Source organism: Aphelocoma coerulescens, chromosome 2 (genome assembly GCF_041296385.1).
Source record: "Aphelocoma coerulescens isolate FSJ_1873_10779 chromosome 2, UR_Acoe_1.0, whole genome shotgun sequence".
Lineage (NCBI taxonomy): Eukaryota > Metazoa > Chordata > Aves > Passeriformes > Corvidae > Aphelocoma > Aphelocoma coerulescens.
The window spans coordinates 42,521,246-42,540,445 of record NC_091015.1 but is presented as its reverse complement, the minus strand read 5'-3'; the positions used below and the strand labels follow the sequence as shown (position 1 = coordinate 42,540,445).

The window sequence follows — 19,200 nt, the reverse complement described above, 5'->3', positions numbered from 1 at the left end:
ATAGGATCTTCATACAGAAACACAAGGGAATGTACTCTTCATTAATTCCATTACCTATGGTATAATTTGTTTAAAATATGACTCGATGCATTATACCACAGTTAATAAGAGAATAAAAGAACTAGAAAGAACACTAAATTTATATTAGAGGTTACATAGTTCCTCTTATTATTTCATCTACCTCTCAAAGAATGATGAGGTTTAGATTTTACTTCTGGAGAATGCAAGATGATGTTTTAGCATGTTTACTCATCTCAGAGTTATTAAGAATCTTCACAGTTCCAAAATGTTCATTAGGTACCAAAATTGCATAGGGGGTTAAGAAAAGTTTATGTAATGTCCTGGGGTGATGTTATGAAGCCGCTTTACTCCTTAACCATCCGCTCAGTGCCCAAGGACGCTGTGCCTTTCAGACGGACCCGGGGCCGGGGCCAGAGCCATGGACCCGAGGGGGCGTTGAAGGGTTCAGCCCCACGGCTCGGGGGTCTCTGGGGCTTGGGAGGGAGCGCGCTGGGAGTGCTGTGCTGCTCTTTGGGTTTCTTTTGTGTTCTGGCTACCGGGAGAAAGGTTCTGTTGGGTTTTTTTTCTAGTTCTTTTTCCCTTCCATTGCCCCCCTTGCCTCACTGCCTCCCTTCCCTCCTCGCCGGTCCAGGGAGCCTGTGGGTGGCCCTGGCAGGCCCATGGGGTGGCCCTGGCTGGTCTGAGCCCATGTGTTTGTTCCATCTCTGGGAATTTGTTGTATTTTGAGTTTTTTTTTCCTGTTCTTCCCTGTTTTGTTTGGTGTTAATAAACAGTTTGCTTTTTTTCCACTTTCACCTGCTGTGACCCACTTGTCTTATTGGTAGCAGAAAAGGGGAGGCCCTTTCCCTTCGGAGGAGACACTCACTCCAGAGTGTTTCCTCCTGAAGTTGTCTCTAAAACCGAGACACATAAGATCTAATTATTAACTCCAGTCAAACAGAGCTTCCCTCCCCACTTCCTTCCTAAAACCATACTCATCTGCAATAAGACCCACCAGGACATTTCTGTACATCTTGAAGAGGAGAAAAGGACAGAGGAAGAGTCTTCACTTCTCCTCTTCAGCATTTAAGATGTTGAAGAACAAAGAGTGAGATATAAACAAGAACAAATGGATTGAGTATGAGCTGAAATCTCACAACTCTTATTCATCTTGTTGTCTCCAGACTTCATTGGCACTATTTGCATGATAAGCAGCAGAAATCTTCTGTAACACTTGGGGAGTTATCTTTGGCTTGCTTTCATAGATTTTTATGAGAAAAAATGTTGACTGAAATCTCACACCTGTGCCAAAACTAACTTTCAGGATGTTCCATTTGAATCAATCCAGCTGGAAAATCACCTCAAAACAGGAGACTGTCTGATAGGAGCTTTCCTAATAATTTTTTTTGAAATAAGACACTGAACTTGGTGGTGTACAGAATATTTTTTGTCTAATAAAACATTGAATAATGCACAATCCTATACAATCTAATGGATGCTCGGGTAAAAAAAAAATCTTATGCAAAAATATTTCCCACAATATGTAATGCTTAGAAAACATAATTCAAAATTATATTAATTATCCTATAATTTTGATGACAGAAACACCAATCTTTCCTTCCAGAGGTAATTCTTAGGTAAAATCAGACTTTGTTGGAAAATATTCAAGTACAAAATTGAAAAGCTATGCCCTTGCTGCTCCATATTTGGAAAGCTGAAGACTTCAGCATCAAACCCAATAGCTCTGAAAGCTGAATGGGTAGTTATGATATGGCACATAGCAAATTATCTAGGGGACCATTCTTACAGGTTTTCAGTTCAGCACCTTTCTGTGGTTGTATAGATGGGAATACATGAAGACAGAAGGGAATGATTTGTTTCTTGAGATGTGTTTTTAAACCTGGGAGTTGAGAATTACTCAAACTGAGGTCTTAATAATAGTCAACACTGAGAGCAATATAGTACTGACCTGGGAAGTACTCCAGAAATGGTAGGTTACCTTCACGAAGAAAGTGCATCAGTTTTATAACTCAGAACACTAAACAGTGACACCAAAGCCTCCAAACTGTAGAAAAAACCATTGCTGTAGCAATTATTCAGCGTACAAACTAATAAAGAAACACATACTTGGTGTTCAAAATTTTTACAGTCTTGCTGAGTACATTTTAGTTCCATTTGTGATCATCCCATAAACTGAAGAGCATGTTCAGCTCATGTTTGATGGGCTGAATTCCATAGGCTGAATTCTAAATGCAAGACCATGTTTCCACATTCTAACAGAGTACAGTCAATGCAACCCAACTGTGCAAACAATACATGAATGCCTCACGGTCTTGTTTCTGTATAAAATGCCTCTAAGAGGAACAGCAAAATAGGAAGCTTTCATGGAGATGGATTCTGAATAGAAGAGGATACATAAAATCATAATGAGTTGTTACATGAAGTATTAGCTCTTCTTTAGGCTTCAAAGTTAATGTATAAACTTATTCTCAAAGCAACTGTTGTGACATCCTGAATGTATCTCTGCTTGTGAGGAAATAATTTTAACTAGAATAGTAGCAGCAAATCCTAAGAAAACATTAATGGTGTTTTGCCAGAGGAAAAAGGGTTTGAATCTGCTTTTCCACTGTTAGAGTGCTTTTCTTCAGTGCAGCAACCACAGTCAAAAGGCATAAAGAGGTGCCGTGTTTAGAGCACTGTCATTCAATAAGATAATTTCCTGATTTTCTTAAACACAGTTTTTGTGCTTATAAAGAAAGCGCTTCTGTAAAGAAAGTAAGTGCTCCTTCCGTTTAACAGCTCTATGTGCATACCAGAAATCTTTGCCAACTACTGTTTAATGTCATTAAATAATTAAAAAATATAAATATTCTGACTATTGACTAGCTGTTTTGTTTGGAGTCCAGCAAAAGAAGACAGACAGCCAACAGGGCAAACAGATGAGAACACAGAGTATCCCCAACGAGGCCACTGCTGCCTGTGTGAAATAGTGCAGGGATCAGTGCAGGGAGCATGCACTGTAATTCAATTAATTTTCTGTTAAAGGACATGTACAGAAGAAGCAGCAGCTGCACACAGGTCCTGTTTCATTCATCTCCTAGAATCTAAATTTTAAAAGCATGGCAGCAGAAGCATGGACCATTTAAGGGAAAAATACTGGATTTCCCAGTAAGCCAGGTATGTCACATTTCTTCAGGGAGGCAAGGCAGTAGTGATGCTGCTCCTGAATGGGAAAGTTTATTCTTCCTGCAGCTGTATTGCTGTAGGCTCTCTGCAGATCCAGGTAGGCTATTCCTCCTGAACTCCCTGTTTTCATTGCTCTCCCCACTCAGAAGGACAATAAACTTCTGTGTGTTCCCTGTGGCATTGCTTCCCACACATCAAGAACCCCTGATCCATGGGCCTGATTAGGCAAAGTGGTGTGTCTGGTTTCGATGAGGCACAAGCTGTGGAATCCTCAGAAACCAGGCTGAAACAGCACTGAAGCCAGACTTGTTTCAGGAAGGAGTCTGTTTTGAATTATGCTTCCTATTAGTGGTAGATTTAAAAATTAGGGAACTATGAGTAAATCTGGAACTTAACAAGGCTTAAAATAGGCCTGGGTCACAAATCTTGATGACTGTGTGACGGGGCTGGTCTTCACTGCAACAACAAGGAGGTCTTTAACAAAAAAAGTAAGTAGAAAAAGCCAGAGTGGCTAGAGTATGGGGGATGGGAAATAATAAAGGTAAGTTATTTCTTCCCATCTTATGTTCTGAAACACAGGAAAAGTTTACACAAATGGTAAACATATGGAATAAATTACCAGTAGAGTGATCTCAAAACAAAGACTACAACAGAGTTCAAATGACACATTTCTGGAACAGAAATGGATGGTGCCATAAAGTCAACACAAGAAAGTAGGATTATGATTAACCTGAAAAAGGGCAAGCAAATTAGACTACAAGCCATTTTCGTATTCCTTATGGCAGCTTCCCAAGACTGCACATCTGAAATGTGTAATTTAACATAAGCCCAAAGAGCCTTCTTTGCCAACTACAGAAAAATTAATCAAACATATTCTTGTAACAGATGAGTAGTAGGTATTTATACAAACAAAGAGGCATGATCTATTTATACACATATGCACCCAGATGCCTGTGCATGTTTATTACAGTTGAATTGAAATTAGATAACCAACATAAAAACCATTAAACAACATTATACAGGTCAGTTAGTTCACTGCTTGAGTTTCAGCCAGGCTGGCCATAAAGTCGGGTAATAAAGCTGCAATGCTTTGAAAACACAGATGTATTTGAAATGAGTTGCTCCATGTGATTAAAAGAGATGTGAGAGGTCAGGAGAACAATATAATCTAACACCACATCTACACTGCAGATTTCAGCGGGCACAGCTACACCAAGCAGAACTATGGAGCTGTTTAATACCTGACTGATACAGCTGTACTGCCAGCTGTACCACAAGTGTTCATATAATTACACTGGTATAAAGGTGAAATGTCATAAATGGAACTTCTTTTACTTGATGTTTTTCCTACGCTGGTATGATACACAGATGTGCTCACATAACCACAGCTCTAACACAAACATTTTCTGCAGCAGTAACATAGATACAGCCAAAACCATTGAGGTCACAGAAACACATCCCAAGAGTTTACTTTGACTATTTCTACACTAAATATATTACATCACCGATCTGCTCCAAATGCATACAACTAGGGATTTGTGGGAAAAACATACCAAAGCTGCCCCAAAAGCAACACTCCAGCAAAGTTGGCCCTTCTAGCAGCCCAGCTGTGTTGCTTAGCAACAGCATCTCCTTTTGCTGCTGCCCACACACCTGCGCTAACAGACGCCAATACGAGCCGGCCTGTTCCCACTGTTTCATTGATTTCCTCAAGTTCCATGGCTTGATTTTGCCAGCTGCAGCCATTGGGACACTGGCAGAGATATGAGCTTGGGCTGTAGTCTGCCATCCTGAACACAGACACTGGTAATGACAGAAAGCCGAAAAGGATAAGGTCACCACCGCGCTGTGAAAAAAGGCTGGAAACATGTCTGGAAGGAATTAAGTCATCAAAGTACCACCCTCCACACCCACGGACCCAGCCCTGCTCGCTCCCGTGGGACGAGGAGGGCACGCCAGCCCCTGACTTGGTGGGCGGGACAATCACTGGGCCAATAATGAGAGAGAGGTCTCCGGGTGTTCTTATCCAACAGCCAACTTTTTCTGGCCTTCGGGGCGGAGACGCGCAGAGGGAGCCAGCGCTGAGCGCCATGTTTGGTTCTGGCGCGGGGGCGGGCCCGCGCGGTGCCCTCACGCAGGATGGCCGCTGGCAGCGGTCACGTGGGAGGCAGCGCCCTCACGGCGGGCTGTAACCGGGGGGGGGGGAGAGGGGATGAAGCGCATGCGCAGCGCCGGGGCGCGGCGGGAGGGAGCCGGGACGGGAGGGCGGCGGGAAGCCCCGCCTCGGTAGCATGAGGCTCCGCCCGGTGCCGCGACACCCCGCCCGGTGCCGCGACACCCCGCCCCCGCGGCTCGAAGCACCGCCTTCGTGGCGGGAAACCGCGCCCCGGTGATGATAGGCCCCGCCCCCCGCGGCTCGCGGCCGTGCCGCTGCGACCGGGGGGCGTGGCCTCAGCTTCCTCCCCGCCGGGGCCGGGGCCGGACTGGTCGGAGCCGTCGAGCCCCGCCCGCCGGGTGTCCCTGGGCGTCCCCGCCGCCCGCACCATGTCCGACGCTCCCGGCGTCCCCGAGGACGTCTGCAGCCTCTTGGCAGGTGAGGGTAGGAGGGAGGGCTTCCTTCGCTGGGGGCGGGCGGAGGGGAGGTCGAGGGGGGCGGGCCGGTGGGGGTGTGACGGGCCGGGGGAGCCGGGGCGTGCGGGGGCAGCAGCCCCTGGAGCCGCGGCCCCGGCGAAGCGCTCCTCGGCGGGCGCTGAGCGATCGCTTCCACTGCATGGGTTCTGGGGTTCTGTTCTTCCCATCCCCCCAGTTCCTCCTCCCCGGCTACTTCCTCCCCCCGTGCCCGTCCGTGGGGAGCTGCAGCGCTCCGGCTCGCTTCCCTGCAGGGAGGAAGGAGCGGGTCGGCCCCCCCCCCCCCCCCCCCCCCGGCTGGGCGCCCGCAGCCCCTGTCCGCGCCTGGGAGCGGACACCTCCCCCCTGCCGGGCGCGGACGGGGGCTGCGGGCGCCCAGCCGGGGTGGGGTGTTCGGGGGCTCCCCCGGACGCGCGTGCGGGGTGTGTGACCGCGGGGTGACCGCCGAGCCATCCGGGGGAAGTCTCTTCCCTCGGGGTGTGCCGGCAGGGCCGGCTGCCCGCATCAGCTGAAAAAAAGTAATGAACTTCCCCGCTGAACAGCTGAGGAGCGGACGAAAGGGTTACCGAATTGCTGGCGTGTTGTCATATCAGTCACACACCTCCGACCGTGACTGTCCACGCTCTCAGGATGCGTTGGAGCGTAGGCATGGGATGATTTCTCACCGTGAAAGGTTATAGTGTTAGTACAGAATTTCGAATACGGGTGGTTATCTTTTACCTTCAAGAACTCGTATTTAAATTTTTTTTGTTGTTTTTGTTAATTAAAATAAATTGTATACTTAAAGGTTGGCTTTTCTGGTATCTTTATCGAAAAGTTTGCTATCCTGAAACCATTTTAATGTCCGTGGGACTCTCTTTCTTTTGAGAACTTCTGTTTCTGCCACAGGAACTTGTGTAGCTCTGACTTTGCCATTCAAATTACCCATGCTTTTTGAAATCTTCCTTCTGAGGCCAAGCACTCAATTACATGGCTGGGCACCTGCTAGAGTTTAGTGCAGCTCATCACCTTCACAGACTATTCTTTTTTTTAACACTTTGACTGTAAGAGCTAATGCTTGAAATATATTGCTCTCACCACATCTCATCTTCTGCCAACTGCCTTAAGTGTTTTCTAACTGCAGTTTCTAACTATGTTACTAGCATATCATACCATCTGTAGTTAAAATTTATATGGCCAAAAAGGCCACCAGAAAAATAAAAAAGGAAGGCTTCTCATGATTTCATATGGTGGAATGGATTCTTATTCATTTAGAAAAGATAAATATTACCTTCAGAGAGCCTTTCCAAATGTTGGTATTTTCTGTGGTGATACTGAATTCTGGAACTCATGGTCAGGTCAGGAGCGTGTATGTTTGTTTTGGTGCTAGTTTCACTGAGTGAAGCTCATCTTGAAACTCTTCAATGTTTTAAGGCCTTTAAGAATTTTTTTTTGAGGGGAAAGATGTGATGCAGATGGGATCATTTGAGGCTGTGATTTCTTTCTCAGTCATGGTACCTCATTTACACAACTTGTCCTTCCTTCTCCCCATCTTTATCCAGTCTGCCATGGAAGAGAGACACAAAAGTTTGTATTTTGAAGCGAAACTGACAACACCTACTTTTTCTCAAGAGGGTTATGTATATGTACTTTTAGAGTCACTGTGATCAGTAGCCTAAGTTTATACAGGTATCTAATCTTTGTACAGTGTGTACAGCTTCAGCTTTTCTGGAAAAAAACAAGATGGTTTCTTTTGTGCTGTCTATAGAACTGAAGTTAAGAAGACAATGGAATGATTTACCAATGATCTTTAAACATTTGTTTTGTTATTACTAGTAGTAACTAATAGTTTGCAACTTTTAGTTGTTACTTTCAGTGTGGTTATACAATGTTAAATAACCTGCTTATTTTTGAAAAATAAAATACGGCATTACTTTTTACAGTTTGTGTTAAGCCCTCTTTTTAAAGGTTATCAGTCAAGTGCATGAAAGTTAGAAATGAGAGTAATCCAGGCTGTATGAGCAATTCTTTCACTGATCTGTGTAGGATCTGACAATCTCTTATGTAGGCTTCTGCTTTTTTTTTTTTTTTTCTCTAACTATTCCTGTAGTGAAGATGTATGGTAATGGAGGAGGGAAGGGAGCTCTGTAATATCTTTACTATTCATTAAGAAACTGTTACACAATACAAAGACCACAGTGAGTACATAGTTATTAATTTCTGCATGCTCTTCTTCGAGGGTGCTTCTTAATGTATTATTTTAATGGCTCACAGTTATTGATCCAGTACCTCTTTGAGATGAGGGAGTATTATTTTCCCACTGGTAAAATTAGTGTAATAAACAAGATGTGATTGGGGTCGCAAAAAATAATCCATGGTGGAACAGAATTAGAATTCAAATTCACCTGCCTCCATGCTGTGCTGGTTTCTCCAGAAAATAATATGAGTTGGATGTCTATATTCAGTGGCCATTACAAGTGCCAGGTACTTCAAAACAGGTTCAGTTGAGAATGTGCAGCTAATGGCTAGTGACAAGCACCGTATTTTAGCCTGATGTTACATAGCAGAGAGGCCCTCACAGGTGCAAAATCTCATAAATACTGTGCTCTTCTGCTCCTCCTCCTTTTCTTGGCCTTTTTGCCTATGATTTCCAACTTCTTCAACAAGTGGAGGAACAATCGTGGATTTTCTTATCCCTGCTTACCCTTGATTGATGGTTGGAGTATGTCCACCCACTATGCTGAACAAGTAGGAGTCCTACTGGAAAACATGCTAAGTGCTCCTGTAGTTAAACATGGTGATAATGGGAATAAACACACCAGGGGATGAATTAAAGTTGCACAGGAAACTTTCTGACTTGTGAGTGCTTTACTTTGAACCTAAACAATATTATATCTTTAACACAAAGACAAATTCTGTCACACATGCTGGCAGGGTCATTATAGTTGCATATCAGTGGCGCTGAAATGTTCCAGGCAGAAGCACAGCTTGAGCTCAGGGCTAACTGCATTAGCTGGAAACAGGAGGAAGCTGTTTCTGTAAAGCTGAAGGGGAAAGGTCAGTGTGGCAATAGGCTCATTGCAGAGGATTATTGGGATTGCACAATCCCATCCTGTCTTCTCTGACTTGTTCAAGTGGTGGGAAGGAAACACTGGAGACAGAAACAGGGTCCTCTGGTCATGAGTTGAACTCCTGGTAGGAGGAGCAAGTAAGTTTGTTGGTCCCGTATCTCCTTGTTTGCACCTCGTAGGTGTGTGGTAGTGTATGTAACTTCTTCATTCCCCGCCCATGTCCCTGCGCTTCCAAATGATGCTTGAGACCGTGGAATTTAGTGAAGAAAGCCCAGTTCTGCCTTTTCTTCTTTTGAAAAGGCATCCTCTGTTGTGTTTTTGTGATATTTTTGTGGGTGTTTGGCAAAGTGGAATGTTACTATTTTTTTGTCCCCTCAAATTATGGCTGGTTACATAGTTTGTTGAAAGCCTGCTCATTTCTATTTTTCCTTGCTAAGTTTTGGCTTCTTCATAGCCGAGAAGGAGTTTGGAGGCTGCTTCTTCCCCAAAGGCATATTATTTCTTCTGTAATGTAAGCCAGACTGGTTGCTTCAGTCATCTTGATTGGAAAAAAAAATTCTTGAGTTTTTTTCAGTAATAAAGATTTAGTTGGAGGTAAGACTTCTTTATTTTTTCCACAGTTTTTGATGGTGTCATGATCATTAGATATAAATAGATCATGATATCTTTTCCCCTGTTCATGACACCTGTGACTATAATATGGGTGCTATTGCTTTGTCTTTTGTTCAATTTTCCTTTCACACTTGGCAGTATTCCTTGTTTGAATCTTCTGTATTCATATTTTAAAAGTTACAAATACTTCTGCTGTGAAAATAGGATAAAATTTTCTCTAGTTTATATGGAACCTTGTATCCCATCCTAATACCATTTTCCTTGTTCTGTTAAACAAAACCCCAAAACTAAATAAAACCCAATGTTCTTGCCATAGAGATCATTTCTACCCAGGTATTATTCAGTTTGTTTAAATGCTTAGTTATATTGTCCAAATCACCTTTCTCTGTCTGACTTCTCTTATTTTTTTCTTCAAATAATACTGTTTACCTACTTGTTTAGTTGCATCTTGGAAACAGCTTGCAGAAAAGGGCAAGGCAAGAAAACTACAAGACACTGGATCCAATGCATGAGTTGCTTACCTTTTATTTTTGGACTATGCTGGTTATATTTACCCCTGATCCCCAAAATACGAACTGTCCATCTTCATCTTCCATGTCAGCTGTTCCTGGACTTGCTCCTTACATGCCTGTCGTAGAAAAAGCCTTCTAGGTACAGTGTAGCTCTTCTTTATTGGTTGGTTCAAATTTAAAGGCATGCTGGTTTTTAAAACTTTACTCTTTTTTTAAAGTATCATTTCCATGTTTCCAAGGCTTTAACAAATGCCAGTTCTTGGTGAAGAACCCATCTGTACAAGATAAACCAGGGTGATTATGGTAGACATCTTTTAAGTAGACGTGTATTTACAGCTTTGGTAGTATGTATATATTTCAATAGTAATGGAATAAGATTAGAAACAGTGAGGTGAAAAAAATGCACAGAGGGATTCCTGGTAAGAAATAACCTCCAGTGATTTGAAACATAGTTCAATTGTCTCTGCCATAAATTTGGGAATAAGTGTCATATATGGGTGATAAAAATGGCATAGGCTATTTTTTATATACTCATTATTCACTTAGTTTGTCTTTTTCAATTAACATGGAGTCTATCTTTTTCATCTGACCGGGTTTACGTTTCTTTCATAATCATATGTCAACAAACCACAATAGACACAGCATAATGTGGCATACAGTGTAAATCTTTAGGTTAATCCTTAACATTTTTTATTATCGTTCATTTGGAATCACTTTGTAACTTGATTATGATTTGTACTGGTGTGGTTTTTTTTCATTATATGCTTAATATGCTACAGCTTAATCTTTTCTCACCTCTTTAATGTGGAGAGAGGATACACAACTACTCAACCAATGAGATTAGAGATAGATATGTAGCTATATATATATATAGTCCTTGATTATAATTTCTTTTTTAATGTTTTAAAAGAGATGCTTTATCTATTTACTTCATTTGAGGAGTCTTAGCAGTTTGTGTATACTTCTGCTTTTAAAATCACTAATAAAACTGTTGAGTGTCAACATTTTTCATGATACTTACTTTGTATATGTCAACACAGCAACTTAACCTTGCTTCTGAGGATTTAAGGTACACCAGTTTTTAAAGGCAGTCCTTTCCAGGGCTTTGCACTAAAAGGAATGCTCACCTTCTTGTTAGGCTGGATAAATGTAGTATTTTTAGACATCTTGAAGTTCAGTCACTTTTATTTTACATCATGTGTTCTGTTTCTGATTAAGTGTATATATATTTAAAAGGCAATTTAGCAAACTCTGGAGAGAGACTTTAAAATATAGTTGTGAAGGCAGGGGGAGAGCAAAAGCAAAATCCTCCAGTATTTCTTTATTTAAGAGAACAGGCAGTGACAAATACTGCTTGATCGTTTGTCTCCAGACTTGTTCCCTATTAATGAATCACATGAAAACTTTGAAATCAACTGAATTAATTGCTTTCTAATGCCAGCCCGTGTAAAGCTGAAAGATACATGGCAGTCTGTTTAATATTCGTCACCTTTGGACAGTGTGTGTGTAATAAATGTGCCTAGCTTGCAGCTATCTCCCAAAATTCTCTGGCCTGCTGTCCCAAATTTTCTGGCTGGCAGCCGCCTGCTGGCTCTCTCAGTCCTTGAGGTGGAGCAGAGAGATGGGCAGAGGCTGGTGGCTGGAGCAGTTGTTCTGCTGCCCTGGCGTTGCCTTCTTGTGCTGGTGGTAGCACAGCTGCCCGGCTGTCCCATGCAAGTGTCCCTCGTCATACGATGGGTGCGTGCCCAGCCTCCCAACGCGCCTGCATTCTCCTTGGGCCATGGAGGCGGAGCTGTTCGCGGGCCCTGCCGTGCGTGTGGAAATACTCCTAGCTCGTTGCCGCTTCCTGATTATTCTCTTGTCATTTGAATGGTGTCAACTCATCAGGTGATGTGTCCATGATGGAGTGATTAACTTCTTGATAACGTGATTGGATAAAGTTTTGGTTGTCTACTGGAGGAGGGGAGAAAGAATGACCCGGCACATAGTCTTTGAGTGGCTCTGTGGGAATCTGCTTGGCCCGCCCTGACACAAAATAGAGGTAGTTCTGTCCTAAGTATGTTTGTTTATTAAGTGTGACTTACATTTACAGTATTAAACCCTGTAAACAACAAATGTGCTATGATTTGTTATGCTTAGCACTCTTTAACACAGCACTTGCTTTGGGCTAGAAATTTACAATGTTCTTGAAAAATTCCATCTGTGTGGTTTCAGCCTCCATTAAAGAAAATAGCTCCAAAGATTTTAAAACAATGAAAATCTTTCAGTGTTGTCTGTTTATAATCTTTGAAGTAAAGAGAACCATAAACTGTTTTAACAATGAAATGCAAAATAAATCTTAACTTTCCTCATTGTGAAAGGACTGTAGATGAAAATGAAATTAAAATGGCTTTTAGCTTTTGACTGTTCTGTGAACTGGCACTTAAGTTTTGAACTGTATGAGCTGGTTGAAGTGGACAGAGCTAGACGGTGGTGTGACTTCCCTTTTCCGTCAGTTTGTAACCTGTATTGGCAGAGCAATTTGTGAGTGAATTGTATCAATTGGACCTTTCGGTATGGTAGCTTTTGTTCATTCCTGCAGGCAAACAATTTCTCTGGGGTATGGTGCAAACAAATTTAACATCATGGGCTTTGAGAAACTGAGCAACAAGTATGGGTAATTAAGCTATCAAGCAGTCTAACACACAAGCTTAAGAAAAGAGGTGTTAAATAGGTTTCCACGGTGTATTTTTCTTTGTTTTGTTTTTATTTCGTTTAGGATCCCCCCCCCCCTTTTTTTTTTTCTTTTTTTTTTTTAATTTTTTTTTTATTTTCATGTTTTTAGTGGGAACAGCTAAGTGTCTGCAATGTGTGATACTAAACAGCTGCTCAGTTTGTTAGGAACAATTTATGGAAATATGTAATTTTTTTTTTTTTTTTTGCTATGGGGTAATGGATTAGTTAAAGTGCTTTTAGACCAGAAATCTCTTCAAAGAGGTTTTCTTTTATTCCTTTTTCAATTCCTTGATGGATCAGCTGCTGCTGAGGCATGAAACAGGTCTACACTCAAGTGCTTGTGACTAGTAGTTTCGTTTTCTGAGTAGCATTAGACTAATACAGGAGAGACCAAGTTGTGGATCATCCTGGAGAGGGGAGAGCAAGTAAGTGACTAGAATAGTGGTGAGAAATGGGTAAATTTTGCTGCTTCTCTTTGAAGTTTACTGTATGAAACTTGGATCTGTTGTACTGAAGTTCCAAGTTCTGTTCTAATTCCTAGGTAAATCACTTAGTGGAAGGTCAGAGAAATTACAGGAACATTTCCTTATGTTAAGGCAGTCCATATTCCTCCACAGTGTGGAAGTACAGGTAGTGATGAGACAATCATAACTTGGATGACTTGCTGACTTCTTGTCCAGAGAAGCTTAGTCTGTTACTCATCTTGTGCATCTGGTACATCCTAGATGGATTTACAGCAGCAGATTAGAGCAAGATATATGACATACTGTGTAATTATGAGTAGATAAGAAAAATCTGTGTACAGTAAAATGTAATTTTCAAGTAAACTGCTTCTTTAGCATCATGCGTATATCAGGTCTGTCTTCATATGTTGGGGTTGTGATGAATCAAGCTATATGGTGTCTCTGGACATATGGAACATAGTGTTCCATGTTGAAAACAGTGCACCTTGATTGTGGATACGCCTAAGCATGGAGAACTTGGTTCACATATTTGTGTGAGAGGGAAGCCATCCCAGGGAAGTCTCCTGTAACTACTGCTGTTTAGAAATGACAAACTTGTATATGCTTGTTCTCTTTCTGCCTCTCTCCTCCAACTCTACTTATACTGAGAGTAAATGCAGCATCTACTCTGCCCTGTCCTTCCATGGTTGACAAGTCTCTATTATTTCTGCTTTTGAAGTCTAAGGTTTTCTGGAAAAGAACAAAATTTGTCAGCGATATAGTTAGTCCTCAGATTTTTGTATCTACAGTGTATTTTAAGACAGAAGTGGTAATCCTTGTTTATAATAATCAGCTTGGTTTCCAGTCCCCACATACTCCTTAATTGTGTTATTTCAACATTTGTTTTTGAATAAAACTTTGATTGTCAGTCAAAATCTGGGATGGCAGAATTCTCACCTGGGCTGAGCTTTTCCAAGAAGTCAAGAAACCCACTGAGTTTAAATGAAGACTCCTGAAGCCAAGATTTGTGATTAATTAGTGTCCAAAGGTTATTGTGCAAGTATTGCTCCTGATTTACAAACATGACTAATTCCTCTAAATTTTTGCATATTGATGCCTACGTAGAACTTTGAAGCTGCTATCTAATTTTTAAAATAAATATGTAAAAGTATGGAGGAATAAATATTTAATCAGGCTGTCCCTCTCCAAGTGAAAGCTTGTTTTGTAGTGGAAAATCCTGTTAGGTTTTATTGAGAGAAAAGCTGTTGATGATTTTGATTTTTGCTCTGAATAGTAAAAGTATCAGTTTTTTTAATCTTAGTTTTGTAGCTGGTCAATATCATTGGATTCTGTGGGTTCTCATCTGCCAGCTTGATTGGCAATTCCAAACATTGGAATTTATGAAGATGTGTACTTTTCCTAAGGGTTTGGACAAAGTCTTTGTAGGCATGCTTGGTGTACAGCACAGGGGCTGTTGGGGGCATGTCTGGAGGATTCATTAATACATGTTAAGTGCCTTTCCTTCTGTCCTTTCAAAGAAGGAATGCCATAGAACTGAGTGGTCTCCCCCCTTCAGGATTGCTTTGGAAAATGTAATGGGGAAGATTCTCTATCTTATGGGGAGGAGGATCAATATAATTCTTCAGAAATCTAAAATACTGTAAAAAATGAATGTTTTTGCCACACTCTGTGAGGATAATAATCTAAACATCTAAAAAATAATCTAGTAAATTATTTGTAAAGAACAACATCTTTGTAATAGCTATGCTAGTGTTCTCAAAGAGTAACTTTTGACTTGTTTTCTTGTAGCCTGTAATACAAATTGTGATATGTTTCTGTTTTATAAAGAAAAAAGCAGACAATTAAGTTTTTCATTTAGAAAATCTGCAGTAAATATTCATGTAAACTTTTGCATGCAGGCAGTTGAGTACTTAATTGGCTGTTATTTATGTTTCTGTATTAAATGGAATGTCTCATCTGATTGGAAAAGTTACAGGACTAAAATAGTACTAACCATAGGCATTTGCATCTATACAGAGTGAGTCAAGGTATATATACATATGTGTGTCTGTGTATGGGGTGAGCAGGCACTGTGAGAAGGTGTTTTGTTACCTACAAATGCTTTCTCATATTCAATGAGCAATTGTTACCCACACAGGTGAGACATTTAGTTAACAAGCAGGTTTTTTTGGTTGTATTTCTACTTTTCTGCTTTTGGGATAATTGTATATTGATTGGTAACTATGAGAAACTTTTAGAGTTGCTTTTTGCCATTGTTTAGTTAACCAAGAAAACATGCTGCTGGGGGAGTTACACTCCCACAAATGCTCAGACACTACATTCTTTTTATCCTATGGAATGGATATTTGCTATATTAAAATAACTGTGGTACCTTTTATGGAATGCTTTGTTTCTACATGACTGTATAAAAGTATTGTAAGGATTAAAACTTACAGTGCAGGCTAGAGCCTTAGTTTGTGGTTCTACAAGTGCAGGTGTGTTTAATTTCAACTACACTGTCGAGCTTGACTCCTTTGATATGGTTATTGTGCCTGCCTAATTGTTTTCAGGATTGCTTTAGATATGAATCTTTAGTCAGTCAGTGATTTCAGAGGCAATGTGAGAACACTTGAGAATACTGTAACCAGTAAGTGAGCTATATTAGTATCTGGGTAAGTGTTACTGCTGAAATAATAAATTACACAACCATCTTTGGAACTTGAACTTCTGAAATAACATGGCAGTAATATATGCGTAAAGGCTATTTCCATGTTTTAGCTTTGTCTTTTACTTTAGGTGATGGAAAGTAATTGTTATAGGACTGCAATTTATTAGGACTTGCGTAGCATAATTAAGTGTGCAAGAATCAAATGTCACCATAGGATTTGCTGTGCTAAGCATAAGTAGATAGAGAACAAATGTATCCCATTTAGAATCTAAAATGTCTGTTAACTATGCTGTTGAGTAGGGCTGAAAATGATTTTCTTGTTTTTTTCACTGTAGTATCAGGATAAACTCATTACAGCAATATTTTTTTTTTGAGGTGTGTTTATTTTTCTTCTTTATTTAGATGTTGAAACATTTGTTTCCCAAACACTAAAAGGAGAAAATCTATCCAAGAAAGCAAAAGAAAGAAGGGAAGTTCTTCTTAAGAAGATAAAGGATGTTAAGGCAAGGTAAGTGAACTTCATGGCTTTAATGTGTTATAAAGTCACTTACTGATAACTTAAAGTTTTTTGCAATCTTTTAATAAACATTAAGCATATTAACAATTAAAAAAATCTACCTAGGTCCTGATTTTTAAAAAAATGGGTTCAAGTCTTTCCTTCTCAAAACTGCTACAATTTAGTAAGAAATGGGATCAGAATGATTTGTCCCATTTGAATTGCTTAATATTCTGAAACCTGATTGCAAGCTAGTTGGGTAGAGCTTGCCTTCACCTCTCATTTGGTGAGATTCATTAAAATATGAGAAATATAATATATTGAGGATATGAATGAGCTATCACCATACTCAGCTGGTGTAAGACAGCATAATTCAATGCTGACTTTGCTTTATTACCTATTCTGTTGTTTAGCTCTGTAATAGAAAGCTGAAACATAACTGAAGCTATTTATAGATCATAAGTTTGTTTAAGCAATGTGCTATGACAGGCAAAACAGAGGGCTGTGGGTGTTTTTGTTTTAATATAAAGGATGATTTGAGAGAGTTCTATGGTATGTTAATTTCAGTCAGCAATTCAGCTAAAGAGATTTAGCTATAGTTTCATTTGCACTATAAAATTTTTTTTTGAAAAAGCTCTTTACTTAGAACTCTTATCAACTAGGATATAGCCTAGTACTTGCTGTTCTTTTCACATTATTGTTTTCAAAGTGTTTTTCTAGTGGTCACTCCTGTGTGGTATCTCCTAAGCATTCCATTCATGGCATGCTTCTGCCCCTGTGGCACTTGTTTACAATTTCAAGGACAGCACAATCATCTGGCGAGGGCGTTATTCTTTGTATGGCACTAAATGGAGGGAGACATGAGATGTGACCCAAAGTCTTATAATTTGAACGTTCCTTTCATTCGGGCTCTAAATGCTTAGGGAACTAGCTCTCCCCCATCCTCTCTTTTAAGAAAGTAGGATTTTATTTTTTTGTTGTTCCTGTGCTTTCCATTCTGGGTTATTGAGTCAACTGTGACTGTACAGATGACTTGCAGATACAGTGCTACTGGCTTTTTTCTTGACTGAATGACGCTTTTTTGGCTGATGGAATATCAAAGGGAGGGAACCTGTGGTTATGAGCATATCGACACTGAATCTTTTGCTATTTACTTGGGTGACCCCATGGTTTCACATCTTATTTTAATTTCTAATTCCTTCCTCATTTCCTGTAATATTATTCACTGTTAACAGTGTTTTGTTTTTCATGCAGGCTACAAAATACATGCACATTGTAGTCATCTTTGATTTTAACATCCCACATGTTGGGCTGTATGTATTACTACCACTTGCTACACTGGATTTCCTAGATCTGGCCTTTTATCTGTTTGCATTTCTCAGTTTCTTATCTCTAGACCATTCCCTTCTTTTCTGCTCGTTTCTTGACTGCACCTCCTTATTGACTACCCTGATACCCTTACTACTGCTCATTGTTCATAAGGATGATTTTGGCAGCTGCATTTTATTTGCCAGTTAGTTCATAGCCCATGAATGCTTCTTGAATACCATTCTACATAACTATGTCCTGATTATTTGTCTGTATCCTCAAATTCCATCCTGTGATTATTTTTGTTTCTGAAATACAAAGATTCAGCTCTGAAGAAAAGTTATATAGGTATATAAAAGTATGTTTTCCCTCTGGGATGATAAATTTTTTTTGGTTTTTCTAGGTATTACATTAGCTGAGATTTCCTTATCTGAAAAGGAATTTTTATTTAGGCATGAGTTAACTTCTATATTTTTGGTTAATTATTAATACATTTTCATTTGGATTTCTGCAAATTTACTGCATCTATACCCACTATTTTTGATTTTTTTTTTCCTTTTCCTATTGAACTACTGGTTTATTTTAAAATATGCTTAATGGTTTTACTTGTGCACAAAACTTTCTGAAATATGTTAACATTTAGAAGGTTTACTAAAATTAAAGATGCTTTTGTGCGTGATTATGCCTTAAGATACCGGAGTAGATGTGTGTTACTAGAAAAGGCTGCTCAGTCTGGATTTGGTTTTGTTCAAGTCTTCCTTGAAGTGTCTGGGGATTCTCTCAGCTGCAAGGGCAAAAGGAAAACTGAGTAAATCCTTTAAGCCAAAGATAAAGACTTCAGAATTTTCAAGGAAAACTTGCAGCGCTGTTTCAACCACAAAACTTGTTGAAAACTGGTTGTTGTTCTGTGCCATGTCCTCGTGCCGTGGGTTTGCAAGTGTGCGTTGCTTTATGATGTTTCTTCTTCTTTTTCTACAGTTATCCTCAAGAATTCCCGGAGAAAGGTGAGTCTCGTGCCCTTCTCCCGCGCCGTTCCCGCCGCGGTTTTCCCCCTGCCGCGGCCGCCCGAGGCCGAGGGGGCTGGCGCCCCCTGCTGCGGCACGCGGGGAACAGCGGCGCCGGGCCCGCGGCGCGCACATCCACCGGGGCCCGCTGCCGTCAGTGAGCGCATCGCAGAGCGCTCGCTGATGGAAAGATGAGTCTGGAAATGTAGTTCAGGGTTTAATATACAATGGAGCTTGTTATGGAGCGTGTTTATTATAAATTTAGTATAAATGGGGCTTTATTAGCAAGAGTGCAGCCTTGTGAAAGACCGTGCGATGTAGGTTTGGTTTTTTTATTCAGAGGAAGTGTATGCAAAGTAGCCTGCTTAGGAGATAAAATTTTAACAGGGATTTCTTATTTCAGCTTTTTTTCTTAACGTTGCAAAAGTCTTCAATTCCATAGTGATGTTTCTTTAACCTTTTAATAGGATCATCTCGTGGCAATATGATATTGGCTTTCGATCCACACTGAATGAGTGTTTTCATAGTGCAGCAGGAGCTCAGACCTTTAGCTGGAGAGGAGATGATTTAGTGTGCGA

At 40.6% G+C, this 19,200-nt stretch overlaps 1 protein-coding gene across 1 annotated transcript in view; it reads left to right on the top strand.

The window, feature by feature from the left end:
* The first annotated feature begins 5,609 nt into the window (after positions 1-5,609).
* Positions 5,610-19,200, top strand: part of SKAP2 (src kinase associated phosphoprotein 2) — a 119,525-nt gene continuing 105,934 nt past the window's right edge. Inside the window, exons 1-3 of the mRNA XM_069007160.1 lie at positions 5,610-5,779; positions 16,217-16,322; positions 18,597-18,622. Of these exons, the coding sequence (XP_068863261.1) occupies positions 5,731-5,779; positions 16,217-16,322; positions 18,597-18,622 (181 nt within the window). The 5' untranslated portion in view covers positions 5,610-5,730. The remainder of the gene's footprint in view (positions 5,780-16,216; positions 16,323-18,596; positions 18,623-19,200) is intronic.